The 16,734-nt window shown below is 51.0% G+C and overlaps 1 protein-coding gene across 2 annotated transcripts in view; it reads right to left on the reverse strand.

The window, feature by feature from the left end:
- CD81 (CD81 molecule) overlaps window positions 1–16,573 on the reverse strand; it is a 548,624-nt gene extending 532,051 nt beyond the window's left edge. For both annotated transcript variants that reach the window (XM_050975681.1, XM_009102198.4), the window contains exons 1-2: window positions 16,409–16,573; window positions 6,277–6,391 (exon numbers count right to left, since the gene is read on the reverse strand). In XM_050975681.1, the coding sequence (XP_050831638.1) occupies window positions 6,277–6,391; window positions 16,409–16,474 (181 nt within the window). In that variant the 5' untranslated portion in view covers window positions 16,475–16,573. The remainder of the gene's footprint in view (window positions 1–6,276; window positions 6,392–16,408) is intronic.
- Window positions 16,574–16,734: the final 161 nt, after the last annotated feature.

Consider the following 16,734-nt stretch of genomic DNA (forward strand, 5'->3'; position numbering starts at 1 on the left):
AGGAGGGAGGCTTCAGTGCCACCCTGCTGTTGCTCCTGGCCTGGAGATGCTGAACTCCACTGGGCTTGTCACCACTGCTGCTGCAGGGAAGGGTGGGACCATCAGACAGTGGCAGGGAGACTCCCTCCTACCCCACACCCAAAGTGTGGTAGAAGAACACCCTTCACAGCAGCCAAAAAAATGACCAGGATGTTCCTCCTGGCAGCTCAGGGGCAAGATACAGGCACAGTGGAAAGTCCCTCCAGGGCAGAGTTGGGAAAAAGATGGCTGTGTGAGCCAGCCAGCAAAGCAGGGTCTCCCAGACATTTTTGTCCAGTTGCCTGGTGGAATTGGCCCAGCAGAGCTGGCAGTGCTTTCTTCAAAGTGGGGTGAGAGAGAGGGGGGCTGGAAAAAGAGAAGGTTTGCTGGAAGATGACAAGTGGGAAGCCCCTCCATTCCTCTCCACCCCCTTTCCCAAGGAAAACATCGCTGCTCTGTAGCTGCTAATGACTTCCAGATGGAGCAACAGGGTCACAAAGCATGGAGAGCTCTCACAGGGAGATGAAAGCCTGGACATGCTGCCCTCATCTGCAAGAACAAGGCAAGAAGAAGCCACGAGCACCCCTCTGTTAAAGAAAGCAAAGGGGTGGCAGGGAAAGCCCCAAAGAACGTCCTCACGTGCACACACTTCCACCCAAATCCACTCCACACAGATGCCACAATCAGGTTTCTTCTCCTTTGCCTACCCAGGAAACACTGGAAGGAGACTCAAATTTTGTAACTTCAGCACACCTGCAAAAGCTGGGAGAAGTTCATGGCACATCTCTAGGACTGGGATAGACAAGGGTGGCACAGCACAGGTGAGCCAGGCTGGAATATGTTGGCCCATCCTCTGCTGCCTACAGCATTTCTGGGCCTTTCTATGTGCCCTGGGATCCCACCCACAAAAAAAGCACAAATCCCTCTGGAGGATTCCTCCAGTGCAGGTTTTCTAAGGAAAACTGTCCAAGCTACAGGTTTAAACAGCTCTGGAGAGCAAGGAGCCACCTCTGGCACAGGTCCAGGGCAGCAAAGCCAGCAGGAAGGGGCAAAGGAAAAGAACAACTACGTTAGTTGTAGCTGGAAAGATCTGAACCCAAAATAACCTGATGGTACCCATGTATTTTTAAAGACATAACCAGTTTTAGTCTGCAGAGTAAATGAAGCACAGGGGTTGGTCATGACCAAGGTAGAACAAATTACAATTAAATGGAAATGCAATGAAATAACATGTTGCTTTCTTAATGGAAACTGAATTCTGTGATAAGAATACAAAAAAAATAATCCCCTATACTGTCAGATACATGGTTTAAGGCAGAAAGGAAAGTACAACAAAAGTGTTTTGCCTTAAAACTACTATTTTAAAAAGAATTCCATTATTATTGAAGGAGTTGATCTGACCGTGATTAGAGGAAAATCTAGAACAAGTAAAACTCAGCTTTTGGGTTTTTTTTCCCTTTAAGGGACTAAATAATTAAATTGTTGTCCTTAACTGTAAGTAAGTTTATTTCCAAGACAGGAAAATGCATGTACTTCTATTTATAAAAATCCACAGATATTATTTTTTAAATAATCCATTTTGCTCGGTGTGGTTCAAGGCCAAATGCAAACCTTGGTTTCCACTGCCAAGCACGCAAACCTGACCACAGCTCATGTGTCTGGTGGAAAATCTGCAACACAGGGGGCCTTGACAAAGTAGAGCACAAATGGGTGAGAGAGGAAACCAGTCCTGAACCAGCTGTGTATCCACAGGGATCCCTGCAGTGCCTCATGCCAAGACTGAAGGTGGTTTTTGACTGGTTTATTACAGAACCTATAGACCAGGAGCCTCAGGCTCTTCTCTGGCCTTTCACAACAAGTCTAGCTAAAGATGTGCTGTTGAGTCTAACCCCACGATGTATGGAAGTTGGCACCATCTCTACAAGATGCCTAACATCTCCAGAGGGATGGGGACAAGGGTGGGAGTGGGAACAGAAACCAAGACCTCCTCACTGCTCACGGTGGGCCCACAGCCATTGTAGCACCGCTGACCTCTAGAACCTCTGCAAACACACTGGAGCTCCACTGAGCCCCCCCTGCAATGAAAACCTCCCAGAAATCACTGCTTCTCATCCAAGGCAGTCCTGAAAAGGCTAATTAAGCTAAATTGGCTAAAAAGGCTAATTAAGTTATGGATAGAAGGGATAGCTCCTCCACAACCACTTCGCCAACCCAGGTCTGTCTGGGTGATAGGCTGGCATGCTCTGCACTGCTGATCACATCTGGGAGCCATGGCAAGAGTGGCCAAGGCATCCTCATGTGCTGTAAGGACAATGGGCAAGCCTGGGGAGAGCTCAGAGAGATGCCCCCATCCCTACCCTATGCACTGCCACTTAGCTGTCCCTCCTCTCTGCAAGGGGCAGATTTCCCTGAGCCCAGCAAAATCTCATGACAGGACTTCCAAAATCCTGAAGACACCCATGAAAGCTTGTGAGCAGCTGCAGTTCAGCTCAGATATGTAGTCATTTGTAAGGAGGACTTCAAAGCCTCCCTGTGCTTTCTGGCCCATTTATTCTAGACCAGTCTGCATGAAAAGCAGCTTGAACTTGTTTCCAGGGCAGAAATCATTATCCTGGGTTGTATTTGTTCTGAGAAGGATGGTGAAGACAATCTGATTCACCTCTTAAGGAAGTCTGCGTTCCCATTAGCCGATGTCCCTTCCACAACTCACAGGCACATTCACCACCTTATCCCCAAGCCATCGCTGCCCTCAGCTGACCCCCCACCTGCCTCCCTCAGGCTTTGCTGCCTGACTGGCTTGGGAGGCAGATAAACATTACCTAGGGAGCTCCTCCACCAAAAAAATTCCCTCTTGCCTTTCAGATGGGACAGTGACACCCACCAGGATGACAGGGAGAGGCAGCAGTGGCAGCAGCCTCGGTGGCCAAGTTCACCCCACCACTGTATGCCTGTCCAAAACCTCACAGTCCTCGCCTGTGCCACCATGCTCCAGGGAGGAGACACTGCCCAACAGAGGATTTACTATAAAACACACACAAAACCCTGACACAGTCAAAGCAAACTCCTTCCTCACCCCAAAAGCTACATGGAAAACTGTAGCCCAGCTCAGAAGGCTTTTGCACTCCCCATCCTGGCTGGCCCCGCTCCCAGGGCCGAGCTAATCAGAGCCACAGGTCGTGCTGCCCTGTCACTTGCTGCGAGCAGCTGGAGGCACATTTCCTATTTTGGATCTGGCAGGAGAGAGCAAAGCCGAGACCATCCGGCTGCTGAGCTCCACTCCTTGCCAGGCAGCCTGGGGAGAGCACAGGAAGGGCAGTGACAGGGACCAGCACCCAGTGATGCTCCAGCACACAGGCAGCCCAGCAAGGGCCAGGTGTGAAATCCTGGGGTGGGGATTTAAGGCACACAAGAGCTGAAGTTTTTGTTCCTGCCCTGCTCAAAGCATTTCATCCACAACAGCCATCTCCACTGACCACATAACCAAATCCTTGAAGGATGGGGAACCTGGCTTTTTCATCCCACCAAGAAAGGGCAAAAATAGTAAGTCCAGGGTCACTTGCTTTTTCAAGATCCCCAAGTGCTCTTAAAAGCAGTGACACCACAGCACTAACTCATTCTGGAGAGATCAGAACTGTTCCAATTTGCACTGGTATCTGCAGAGAGAGACCAGCTCAGCCTTCTACAGGCTCTCATAACATCCTGAATCACAGTTTTGTTATTTGCTTGGGTTTTTTTTCAATGGTACTTTATGTGTAGGATCAGTAAACACCTGAGAAGTGGTTAGCCAGTTGTTAGTAACTTATCAATGCCTCTAGCTATCCTGGAGGACGTTTTTGGCCTTGTGACCAACATCTTCCCAGCCTCCAGACAGACAAAGCATTCCAGACACAGTGTTATCCAAGAGCAAGAAGGATTTTGATTTCTGAACTTCAAATAAAGCAAATAAATGCCTATCAGACCATAAGCCAAACTCAGATGAAGAAGAAGTATTTTCCTTTATAGTTAGGAAAGCATGGAACTAAGGTGCTCCAGCTCTCCCCATCCCTGGTACTGCTTGGTCTTTACAGTGCTGAAGCAGTTAAAGCATTTGCTGGAGCATTGGACCCAGAGCCAAAATGGAAGTGTCAAAAGCCAAGAGTGAACAAGTGGTTAGGGGATCAGATGGTTTGCACGCCGTGCTGAGGAAAAGCCCACGAACAAGGGCCCGTTTAATAACCTCCCAGGCCAGCCCACAAGACAACTTGTGCAGGCAGTGCCAAGCTGCTGGGGAGGGGGAATGGTGCTTGTGGGAAGCCCCAGCCCACAGGAAACCCTTCCCTGGGGCTGGAAAGGCCAGCAGGGAACAGCTGCCTGTGCCCAGGGGGCTGCAGGAGTGGCTGCTGTGATGGGCTGGTCTGGGAGCTGAGGGCAAGGACTGCTCCTCTCCTGCTCCTGCTGCAGCCTGAAGTATCATGCCTGGTACTCTGTAGTTTTGTTGTTCCCCACAGCTTCTTTCTCCCACTTCCCCGTTGCCCTCAAATCCAGTATTTTTCCTCTCCCATAACACAGAGACACCCTGGAAAAACAGCCTTTAACAAAGAGCTCCAGCTTTGGGCTAGGGAAAAGGGCACACAAAGAAACCAGGAGACACCAAATCCCTGCTTTCCTACTTCCCTTTCACTCAGTACACACCCTATGATGGAAGTGTTCCTCCTCTGACAGTGTTTATTGCTTCCCCCCGTCCTGCAGCAAAGCCTGGCTGGCCTTTAAAAGCCTCCTGACAAATCCCGGGACCAGCGCCCTGTGCCAGACACCAAAAAGTGGTATTTGCAAAGGAAAAAAAACCAGAACAACAGAGCTCTGGAGGCCAAGCCCAAAGAGATTCCTGTTCCCAAAAGCAGGAACATTGTGTGCGTGTGTATACTGCATGCCAGAGAAGGAAAAGGAGGGAGTATCAGTTGTAAGAGAGAGGAAAAAATGTGAGGGAGCAGGGGTGGGGGGGAAGCAAAAAGAAATCCCAGTCCTCAGACTCCAGAGGTCTGGCTGGGAAAGGCAGCAACTGAAAGAAATGCTCTGCTGTTATTACTGCATGGAAATTACAGCTGCCAGAAGGAATCCAGGCCAATCTGTTGCTGAATATAACTTTAAAAAGACAGCCAGCCTCAAATCATGGGCTGCTCACGGGTGTTGGAAAGTCAGCGTGGTGGTGGGACCCACAGTCCTTCCCCAATGCCTTCTAAACAGCAAAGGCTGAGGACACAGACAAAATAAAGGTGGAAGAGGAAAAGATACTCAACAGGCAGGAGGGAGGGACCCCACCCCGTGCACCAAGTCCCCCAGGTTTGGAGAGAAAGTGTTAACTGGGGAGGTATCAGTTGTTAGCCCCCCAAAAGAAGGAGATGTTTGGACTGGTTCCTTGAAAGGAGAGAGTTTAACTTCTCATGAGCTCCCTTTTAGGTTTTTAAAGATGAGATCTACAAAAGGGAATGTTGCAAATAGACCTCTGGGTGTCAGGCAGGAGAAGAGAGACAGCAAGAGAGAAAAACCCACAGCTGTTTACAGCAGGAGCATCTTCTGTAACCAGGGACAGCCAGGGAGAGGGCTCAGGCATGCTGTTCCATGGGCAAGCAGGGAATGAGAAGGAAAACCTTTTCCAGAAAGTAATTTTAGCTACAGGTGAGAACAGGACATGGGATCAGACGATGCTCCAAGCCAGCTCCTGACTGGCAGCCAGCCCCTCCTGCAAGCCTCTCCCCCTCGTCTGTGAGGGATCATTGGAGAACAGGGGAAAAACAGGGGGTTTCAGCTTCCAGCACACTGTCAAATTAACAAAAATCATGCTCAGCTCAACCATAGTGCACAGAGGCTCCACCTGCCCCTCCTGGAGAACATGAGTCACAGGCTCCCCAAGCCTCGCTTCCATTGCCAGCCACTCGGCTGCTTTTACGTCCCTTTGGACAGGAAACAAGACACACTTCCAAGAAGTCCCCCCTCTTCCCAAACGTGCTCTGGAGAAAACCCACAGCACCACAACACGTCCCCTTGCATTTAGAGCTGATGTGGATTTGGACTCTGCTCTTGGGCCATGGCCAACACTTATCAAAGGCTCTGGCTGGCACAGCAGGGGATATTTTGGAGAGTACAAGGGCAGCAGGAGGTATTTTTATTGTGACCTCCTTGCTGCTCACCTGGAGCTTTCTGGCCTGCTTTTGGGCACGCTGCAGCCCACCCTGGGGCACAGAGCCATGCAGCAATGGCAGCACCCCCAGAGCTACTCACCAACATAGAAGGTGTTGGGGGCCTGCTTGTCCCCCAGCTGCAGGTACAGGATATTCGTTGTCTGCGAGTCATGGCGGAGCCACAGGGCCACTCCCAGGATGATGCCTCCTGCCAGCTGGGGAGAAAACAGAGGGAAGCAAGGGTTATGCACTGCTCCAGCCACATCAGACCCAGACTGGCACTTTTCAGCCAGTCTTCAGTTTTTTGGTTTTCATCCTCCCACAAACACACAAGAACGTCCTCTCTAACCATCACCCCTGCAATATGCTTTGCGCCCCACAGATAATGAGCCATATGATCTTCCTTGCTTTATAAGAAGACCCCCTCATTCTGGGGAGGTGCAAAGCCCTTTCCAGTTCCTGCAGGAGATTTGTTTCCCAAGAGGTATTTTATTATGCTTTATCATTACCTTCAATGGAAGCAAGCAGGAGGAGATGTGCCACGAAGGATTTTAGGAGAGCTTTTCAACAGAAGTTACAATCAGACCCAGTTGATAACTGGGCAGTTATCACCCCATTTCATTTCTCTGTGAGGTATAAACAGAAAGTGGGGGAGCTGCCATTTTTCCCCTCTGCCCCCAGATTTTGCATGCACACTACTTCCCATCCAGGGAAGGCTTCCAGTCGAACACACCTAGTGTTCCTCAGGCACACAGAGCTTTCCTTAATGCCCTAATACAGGAATTGAAGTGGAGCAAAGCCTGGGGTCAGGCCAAAGCACCACCATATCATTTTTGGGGGCCTCCAGGCCAAGACTGCTGCCTTGCCATGCTGTGAAACACCATAAAGACCAAGCACCCACACCCACGTGTGCACAGTGACACGCAGGACTGACTAGGAAAAGGACAAAAACACACTCCAGATGTGGGAGGAGACCTGCTGCTCACGGGACATCAACTCAGCCACTGGGATATTTATGCACAAACAATGGGAAGGTCTTTGACTGACTTCCTCACTGTTTTCTCTTTCAGGGAGGGGCTGGGAATGGCCGTGGGAGGTGGGAGCGGATATGGAGCACTACAGCAGGGAAGGTGTCACAGAGAGGAACTCAAGGGAGAGCTTTTCCAGCAGGACTCACTGGGACATCCCCCTGCCATTTAAAAGTATAACCAAGAAGGGAAAAAATACAAACATCTGGGAAAAAAACCCAAACCCTTAAGAATTGCAATATCACTGCTGTGAAATGCTGAAATCACCTGTTCAACTGCCAATTTAATTTTGAGTGTCCTAAATCCCTGAAGCCATTCATCTTAAAAAAGGGAAGAAAACTACCAAAGGGTATATAGAAGTGGAAACATGCTACTTCTAACAGAGTCTGAAACAGGTCAGCTACAGGCATGATAGGCACCATGAAAGTCAGATTTAAAAAAATAATAATAAAAAAAGAAAAAAAAAAGCAGCAGGGCTTTTTCAGGAAAGGTGTAAAGTTGTGCAAGCACAACAAGGAACACAGGAGGACTGGGATCTGCAAGACAGGCTGTCGATGGGAGCCTGGCTTTCCCCCCGGGAGCTCAGCTGGTGGTTTCCTCCTTGCTCATTTCTCCAAATCCTAGCCACAGGATTTTTCCAGAAATGCCACTGAAGCTGGGGCAAACTCACACCATTTCCAAACTCACATGGCAAACTGCTCTCGGGGCTTTTCCACTATCAGAGCGAGAAAATCCCCACCAGCTCCTGGATGAAAAAGGAAATCTTTGCTTTTCCCCAGTCTGCCAAAGTAATAGGCTTTTAACACTTCTCCCACAACTACCAATGCAACTTCCCTGCTGGCACAGTCCCTCATCCCTCCTGCACTGAGGCCAGCCTGAGGTTCTCCAAACACTGGCTATGGAGAAAAGTCACGAAAGCCAGTCTGTGCTCAAGTCCAGCTCCAAATAAGGCAGGTTGTGGCTTTGCACAAAGTTACTCAAATCCAGCCTGGAGCGGCTCATTCATTGTCTGAGGGCATAACAAAGTTTGTGTTTTTTACTCTCAGAGGAAAGAATATGCCCCCTAATTAATCCAGGCCACTCAAAGTAAAGCTCTCTTGGTAGCTGCTAGGAGAGAAGACATCCCAAGGAAGGTTTGGATTTCTCTGGCTGGAAGAGGTAAAGAAAAAAGGCTGCAGCATTTTTGGTTTTTTCCCTGCAAGGACATATTGCTCTGCCCTGACATGCTGCACTCCACACTCAGCAGTGCCACCCCAGCACACCCTGCCCTGCCACCCATGGAGAGGTTGGGGTGACACCAGCAGCTCCTTTCCAACCAAATCTGCCTTAAAATGCCTGACAGAACTCAAAAGTAGGCAGCAAGTGATCTTCAAGACAGTTTTAATCATTTGGGAACACCAGCTAGAGGGATGGAGCCTCTTCTACGGCATCAAACCCACCCCAGCAGTGAGGTCTGCCTGAGACAGCCAGCTGAACCAACTCCAGATGTTCCTGGTTTCATCCTGAATGTGCCCCAGGAACATCACACATCTGTCCCACACTGCCTGACTCCATTTGCATTTTTAATAGAGCATGGAAGACCTCTGAATGGAAGCTTTAATCCAATAGCAGCTGTATTTCTTAAGAGAAAATGACATACACTTACTAATGAAAACAGCGTTTGGGCTACGATGAGTAACTTTTTCCATGAGAACCATACATCCTCCCACCTCCAAGAAGCCCAAAACAGAATTAAGGCTCTTTCTTCCCAAAGCAAAGAAAACAAGAGGGAGAAAACATTGTCAGCTTGCCACAGTAACTCTGCCTTCCACTGTACCTTGTTTGGGATAATCTCATTTTTAATAGAACAATTTGTTCCAGATAAAAGCTTGATGTTTTCTCCCTCCATCCTCATATACATCAGGGTTTTTTTCTGCTGTGGATATCTGTAATCTCACTCAGGTTATCCCACTGATCTTTCTGTTCCCAGCTTGTTGCAGAGGCTGGGGCCATCACCTGTCGTGATATGGTCTGAGTGCCCAGCACAGCTCTCCATTTAAATTTTTGGGGACTGCAATAATCTAAAAGCTGCAACTTCAGCAATGCCAGCAGTGTGTTGGGACTTTGACCTGCTTTCCAAAAGCCGACCTGCCCAGCCTGCTGTTGTGCTGCCAGCACCACGGCACCCATGGAAGGCACATCAGTGGTGCTCTCCAGGATGGGGCTGGCCCCAGAGCTCCCACCCTGAGCAGCTTCCCGGCACAGCAGAGGTGGTGCTGCAGGCTCCGACATTTCCTCTTTACCGCTATTTTCCAGCTACCAGAGATTTATTGCTTCTTCCACAGACAGCTAGACTTTTCCAGCTGGATCCTCCTTGCCTAAGGCTTGCTTCTTCAGGAATGCTGTTCCTGGTTGACACATGGGGGAGGGAAAGTCCCGGTGGAATGCTGCCTAGAGGCAGGAAAAGGCATGCCCTGTGTCCCCAGGGGGTGATGGCATGGTAGCCCATGTGAGGAAGTATCACCAGATGAGCACCATGATGAAAGCACATGTGCAGTCCTGGTTTGTGCCCAATCCATGGTGCACATAGTGAGGCTCCTTCCAGGACTGAGCCTCACTGATGGACATGCTGTTGACCCTAAAATTTCCAGATCCAGCTGTGGGGCAAGGGAAGAAGCCCCTTTTTCACAGCTTAGTCATTCTTCTCTACAAGAAATTTTAATGAATTAGGGGTGCCAGGAATGACCCCCATTCCCCTTTTAATGTGGTGTACCCCACTTCTTAGTTGCCCCCACCTTAACCTGTTGCTCCCTAAAACTGACATATGCCAGGATGTGCATCACCTCCCCGGTCCCTTCTGCAGCCCCCAGCCTGTTTCCTCCTGCTCCCTTCCCTCCACCCTTCTCTGAAACAGATTTCCTGGAAGGGAGGAGGAGAAGAACGAAGTTCTGGCTATAGGGCAGCTTGCCAGGCATGCCAAAGCAAAGCAGACAGGCATCCTGTGGAGGTGCCAGCAGTTTCATAATGCTGTATTTTAGCAGTGCCACTTCCCACAGCCACGGCTGGCCCTGGCTCCAGGTCCTGCTTCCCAAGCTGTGAGAGCCCAAGGGCTGCGAGAGGCTCCCGCCTTGCTGGAAAAACGCTGCTGGCAGAACTCACGCCACGGTGCCTGGGAAATACCACAGTTACTAACAAGAAGCAGGATGCTGCCAAGAAAGCTTAATGAATTTTAGCTGGTTTATGATTAAGGCAGATGACTGGAGATTGTTAACAGGTTCTCATGCCGCAGAGGTTTGCAATTTCCCTTACCCCACCTGGAAGCAGAGCCCTTCGTGAGGGCTGTACCCAGACCCCACCTGAGAAGTCCAACCAGGGCTCCCCATGGCTCCTCTCCAACACTACCTGCAAAGCAGCTGAGATGGAGTGACAATGAATGCCCCTCCTTTCAGGTGTGGGGAACCAGGATGCCGAAAAGTAAAGTGGCTTGCCAAGGCTGAAATATCTTCCCATGCAAAAGTCCCTCATATGGCCAAGAACAAACTGCTAATTTGGGGTTGAATGCTTTACTCCCAGGTAATTTGTGGGTGTCTAGGTGAAATAGCACAAGTAGAAAAAAAGCAAGGAGATAGAGACTCATAACTCGATGGAAACTACCTTTGGAAGGGCAGTACTAGCCCTTGCAAGATCCATGCTAGCACATTACAGGTCCTGCACCACCAGCCTGAGGACTGAATCAGGAAAGAGGGGGACACATGGAATGTGCTGGAGCAGCACCACACCTTCCCACAGCCTGCACCTCACCTCCTGGAAGGCAGAAGAATAGTTTTTTTTCTGCTGCACCTCATGGAACTGCTGAAAGGGTGTGGAGTGCAGCAAAGGGCTGACAGCTGAATGGTGGCCCAGGAACCTGGGAACTTGGGTTCAAGGCTGAGACCATCTCCATATTGCAATGTCAAGCCTCCACACCGAAGAGCCAGCTGAAATTTTAAGGTGAGATGTGCTAGAGATCACTGCTGGGCTGCATGGTGGGGTGGACTCTGGGATGCCTTGGAGTCCCTTGGGAGGATGTAAGCAGGGGAAGGGACTCACGTAAGACACACAGTTGTAGATTGAGAGGCCCACAAGCCAGAAGGTTATCTGGGCACAGGCACTCACAGGCAGCAGGGGCAGATAGGGCTCTGTGACAGCACAGGCGAGGGTTTTCTGCTGCCTTCCACAGCCATGGCGCTCCACGGCCACTAAAGGTCAGGCTGAAAGTTTGCAGGCAAGGCCTGCCCGGGAACTGCAGGAAAGGCATGTGGGAAGAGCAGCATGGCCTGCAGGCAAGAGGAGGAGAGCAGCCTGCAGCCCTGCTCCCAGCAGCACACCTTCCAGCTGCGGCTATTAATAGAGCTGCCAGCCGGAGCGAAATTCTCCACTGGTGCCTATAGTTACCAGCCCTACAACACTGCAGAGCTTTTCAAAACATGCTCCAGAGGAACACTCCCAGAGGAGCAGCATGCCAGAGGCCAAATAAAGCTTGATGGATGGCAGGAGAATGGGAATCCAGCACCAAAATCCAGGAGCGGGGTCCTACGATGGGGGAGTACTGTGCCCAAAGGCCACTGCCAGCATGCCCCAGCTGATCCCTGCTGCAGACAGAAGCAGCACTTCCCAGGGTCTAACTGCCCTCAGCAGAGAGGAAAACAATTTGAGATACTGCTTTAAAATTAATTTGGCCCCATACATAAGCATTTAACTACAATGGTGATACAACTGCTTTCCATTCTTAATAGTACAGTGAAAGGCACTTCCACAGTGGGGGATCAAAGTGTTTCTCACTGTTAATGCTCTTGCAGAAGATAAGTATTACAGTGGCTGATAGCAGAATAACGTGAAGGAAACAGAGCAATCCCCATTCCAGCCAGCAGTGCTCCCTCCTTTCAGCTGCAGCCCAGCCCATTAATGCAATGGGGTACCCCCACAGGGCAGCCTTCTGCACACAGAAACTTCAGAAGAGGTTTTGTAGGTGATGGAAAGGCTGTGCTCACTTGACAGAGTGCCCTAGAATATCGCAAAGAGACATCAGCAACAAAACTTGAGTGTAGGTACTGTGCCTGCTAAGGAAACCTCTCCCTTGCCCTACAAAGACAGGTATTAAGCAGCTGCAGGGTCAGACACACAAAGGAATATACTTGAATATACTTCCCTGTACATTGTCCCAGGATTCCAAACAAAACCTGTAGAAGAAGATGCTAAACCAGCATGAGGCCCTTGCTGCTCACCAGGCTCTCTGCAATTCCCAGGGAGACCAGCAGCCCAACCAGCCTGGCACTGCCACCAGTGGCACTGGAGCATGCTCAGCCCACACCTGCACTCACAACAAGATCCAAGCTACTTTGTTAGTCCACAGTTATTTCAAACACCTGTTTCAGAGCTACAGAACCCTGAGATCTTCCATTCTTCATTTAAAGCAGTAGTATACAGCCACCCTCCCCACCACAATGGGAGGGTCATGTGTCACCCAGCAAAAGCATTACCTTGGGACAACTGCCACAGAGAGCTGCCACCTCCCCACACTGTCACCTCCCATCACCAACACCAAGTGTCCCTGAGCAGCCTTTGCACACTCCAGGCTACAGTTAACAGATCTTCCAGTGTTGCACAAGAAAATATGCAGCTCTTCTACCTCTTCCCTTTCCATCACCCCTGTTGAGACACTCTCATTTCCACCTTCCCTCTGCTCTTGACCTTCCTTCCCTTTGCACCCAGGCTGTATGGCATCCCCTCAACACACAGAAGAGTTAGACAGTGCCTGGAAAATGGCATTAGGAGCAAGCTCTTCCTTTTAATTAGACACCTCTCTGCTAGGGCAGCCAACAGTGCTCTCGACCTGGAAGACTGCCATGGGCTGTATTAGCTAATAAGCTTGAGCGATCCTTCTCCAAGCAAGTCAATTCCTCCTTGGTTATGTTTAATTATATTTTAAAATAGCTTGCTGGCTTCCTTCAGCCTCCCCAGGGACCCTTTGCAGCAGTGGTCAGTTCAGCCCCACACACTGAACTCTGCTATTGGGCTTGGGAAATTCAGGAGAGCAGTCCAAGTCTGGCCAGCCCAGTTCTAGGGATGGGATGGAGAAGCAGCCCCCTGCTCAGGCTGCCCACCACACCAGCCAAACTGCCCAGTAACAGCTACTGCTCCCTCTCACCAGGCAGTGTCCACCTGCCATCAGCCACCCCAAGGTTTCAGGACAACTTGGCAGCACAGAAAAACTTTTGTCTTTCCAGCCTGTGTTTTGCTAACCAGGTGAAGCCCGCAGGTGCTGACCATGACCTCCTCCACCTCTTCAGTAGGAGGGTGCACTGTGAAACACGTGGGGACCCTCTCTCCTGGGACATGTTTGTTCATGTGGTCCATGCAGCAGCCACTGCTCCCTCGAGAGCCACCCTGGAGCAAGCACAATCTTGGCATCTTCTTCTCAAGAATGCATTCTCAAAGGAAAAGCAGCCCCAATAAATCAAATCAAACTGAAACATCTCAGGTACAATGAACAAGGAGCTGGCAGCAGGGTCACCTTTTCCTTTTTCAACACAGCAGCTTTTGAAATTCCCCCTGTGCTGCCAGGGGAACACAGGGGGAGGAAGCCAGAGGGGTGTCAGTTTATTTACACTCCAGCAGGATAGCAGGGCTATATAAAAAAGTTATCAGAGTTACTAAGGCTGAGAATTGCTTCCTTCTTCCTCTTGGGCACTAGAACAAGCTCCTGTGCAGCTCAGCATGGTGCCTGCCAAACTTTGGGCTCTGATTCTGGCTTGTTTTCATCAACAGCACCGAGCAGCAGCTGCACATAAGGCAAATCATAAGCAAATAAGCACGGGGAGCCCATCAGGCCTTGCATAATAACCAGCTGGCAGGACTAAAGGGCTGCAGGTGCCCTGTCTCACACCTCCCTGTGGTTAGAGGTGGTTTCCCAAGACAGCCAGCCTGCAGCAAGGGTGCTCAGCACCACGTTCTGTCCTTAAATGTCAGGCCGCAAAAAGGATCATCACACTTTGCTGTTAACCACAGAATCCTTCCCCAGCTGGGGGTGCCAGGTTGGCAGCTAACCTGCCTTTGTGGTAAACCTAAAATTCCCCTCACCTACTAGTTTAAAGAGCAACAAAAAAGTGCTTGAAAACTCCAAGATCTGGTATTCAACCACCATTCAGCTGGCTAGCCCAACAGAAAGCATTGTTAATTCTAATGAAGTCCAGGCTCCCAGTCTGCACAGGAGACAGAACGAGGGGACCAGCAAGTCCAGCACTGAGAGCTGTTTTGGGGAGCCAGTGAGTCCCAGCTCACAGGCACCCCTCCTGGGAAGTACCTACCCCCACTCACAGGGAGCACCCTCCAAAAGGGTAGGAAGAGGCACCTGAAGTCATAATGGGGAAATTATACAGATTGGCAATTCCTCTTGGAAGCAAAATGCTCGTTTATAAAAGATCAGCTCTTCTGCATGACTTTGAGGTCAACAGCTGATCCTGCTGAGAAGTGGTGGCTGTGCAAAGCCCCCAGCATCCTTCCTGCCACCCAGGAGACCCTTCCTCACAAGCACAGCTGGCAGCTTCTTCAACAAGAATGGCAGGAAATCGGGACCAGAAGGCAAGGAAAAAAAACTGGGATAAGCACAGTAACTCGGAAGGAACAACACTTCACAGACAACCATACCCGCCTCCATCCGGCCATTTTAAGGGTGGAGGAAAAGGTTAAAAAAAACCAGCCCGAGATTATCTCTCCTTCACGCAGCTGGCAACACATCAGGTATCAATCAACACCGTTGTTATCAGAGCTTGTCACCTCCCCCTTGGCCAGTGTTATACCCAGACACAAGGCGAACGGCCTGAAGGGAGCACTCCCTTGGTTAAGCCCTACACCCCCAGGGTCCCCCCAGGGATGGGGACCCTCCCCCCCTCCCCTCCCCGAGAGAGCTTCTCCAGGCACCCCCAGGGAGGAGTCCTGCTCCAGCCAGGCAGTGCCACTCCAAGAGCCAAGGCAGGGTTTGCTCTGGAAGCCATCGGTCCCCTTCCCACTTCTCCAGCCCCCCTTGCCACATTCGCTGCTGTAAGCAATCACTGGGAAAAAAAAAATCCCAAATACTCGACAACAGAGCGGGATGTCAGACAAGGGGCACAGGGCATTGGGCAAGGGGCATCCAAGCGGTGCCCAGCCTGCCAGGGTGGGGCTGGACTCACTTCCAAGACAAAAAAAGCACTCCGTGGAATGGAAACCAGAATATTTAAACCACGAAACCAGCAGCCTGCTCGGGCATATCTCGTTCCCCCCGAGCGCAGGAGCAGGGAGAGAGGGACTCTTGCCAACCAACCTCGCGCTGCCGGAGGCTGTTTCTAACCGGGACAAACCTGGTTTGCAGGGAAACCGGGATACGCCGCCTTTTGCTAAATTAGCCGCATGTCTGGATGGATTATTTCAAGAAAAACTTTCTCAGGAAAGGCAGCCTCTCCAGCCTGGATAGAATTTGCATCCTAAAATAACTTCCCGGGCGGCGGGGGCAGCGGTGCCCGGCGCGGGGCCAGGGCGGCCGGGTCCCGGTGAGCCGCCCGCTGCGGGGCGGGGGGCGCGGGGCCAGCCCCAGACCGTCCGTGTTTGCTGAACGCCCCCTCCTCTGCGGCGGGCGGCACGGCCGGCGCCTCCCCTCCCTCCCTCTCTCCCTCCGCCTGGCAGCATCCCTGCATCCATACCTCCCTCTCTCCCTCCCTCCTTCCCGCCCTCCTTCCCGGGAGCGCCGCTTTCCCCAGCGCAGACCCGCAGCAAGAGGGGCTGCGGGAGCCCCCCCCGGCTCTGCCCCCCACCCCGAAAGGCGCCCAGAAACATCTGTAGCGGCTGGACGCGAGCATCTTAAAGGTTTTTTCCAACCTCAAATCATCCTACGATTCTACCTCTCTCTCTGCATATCTATTTTAAAAAATGTACATAAATAGATATACATGTACAATTACATACATATGAATGTATTAAGATAAAAAAGCAAAGGATGATCAGCCCCTCCGCCCTCAAAAAAAAAAAAAAAAAAAAAAAAAAAGACAAGAAAAATAAGCAGCCCCTAAGGCACATCCCAGACAGCAAGTCTCAATGCTGGGGGGCAAGAAGGAGGCTAAACCCAGGCGCAGGCAGACGGGCCATATTGCAGCCTCCTTATTTAAAGGCTGGGGGGGACTCAGGCCCCCTTCCCGCCGCCCCTGTGCTCACCCAGAAGATGAAGTTGAAGACGAAAAGGAGATATTTGATGCACTTGGTGCAGCCTTCCACTCCCATGGCGACGGCTCTCCCAAATCTGTGCTGCCTGGCTGACCGGGGCGGCGGCGGGCACAGAAAACCCGCCCAGCACCCGCCCCCGCGCCCCGCCCCGGAAACGCCTCTGGGACACGCCCTGGACACGCCCCTGGACACGCCCCGGGAAAGGGGTGGCGGAGGTACCCCCTCGCCTTCCCGAAACAGGGGGTCGCTTGCTGTTTCCCCGGTTTTCTCTTCCTTTTTTTTTCTTTTCTTTTCTTCCTTTTTCTTCCCCACTTTTC

Source organism: Serinus canaria, chromosome 5, assembly GCF_022539315.1.
Source record: "Serinus canaria isolate serCan28SL12 chromosome 5, serCan2020, whole genome shotgun sequence".
Classification (NCBI taxonomy): Eukaryota; Metazoa; Chordata; class Aves; order Passeriformes; family Fringillidae; genus Serinus; species Serinus canaria.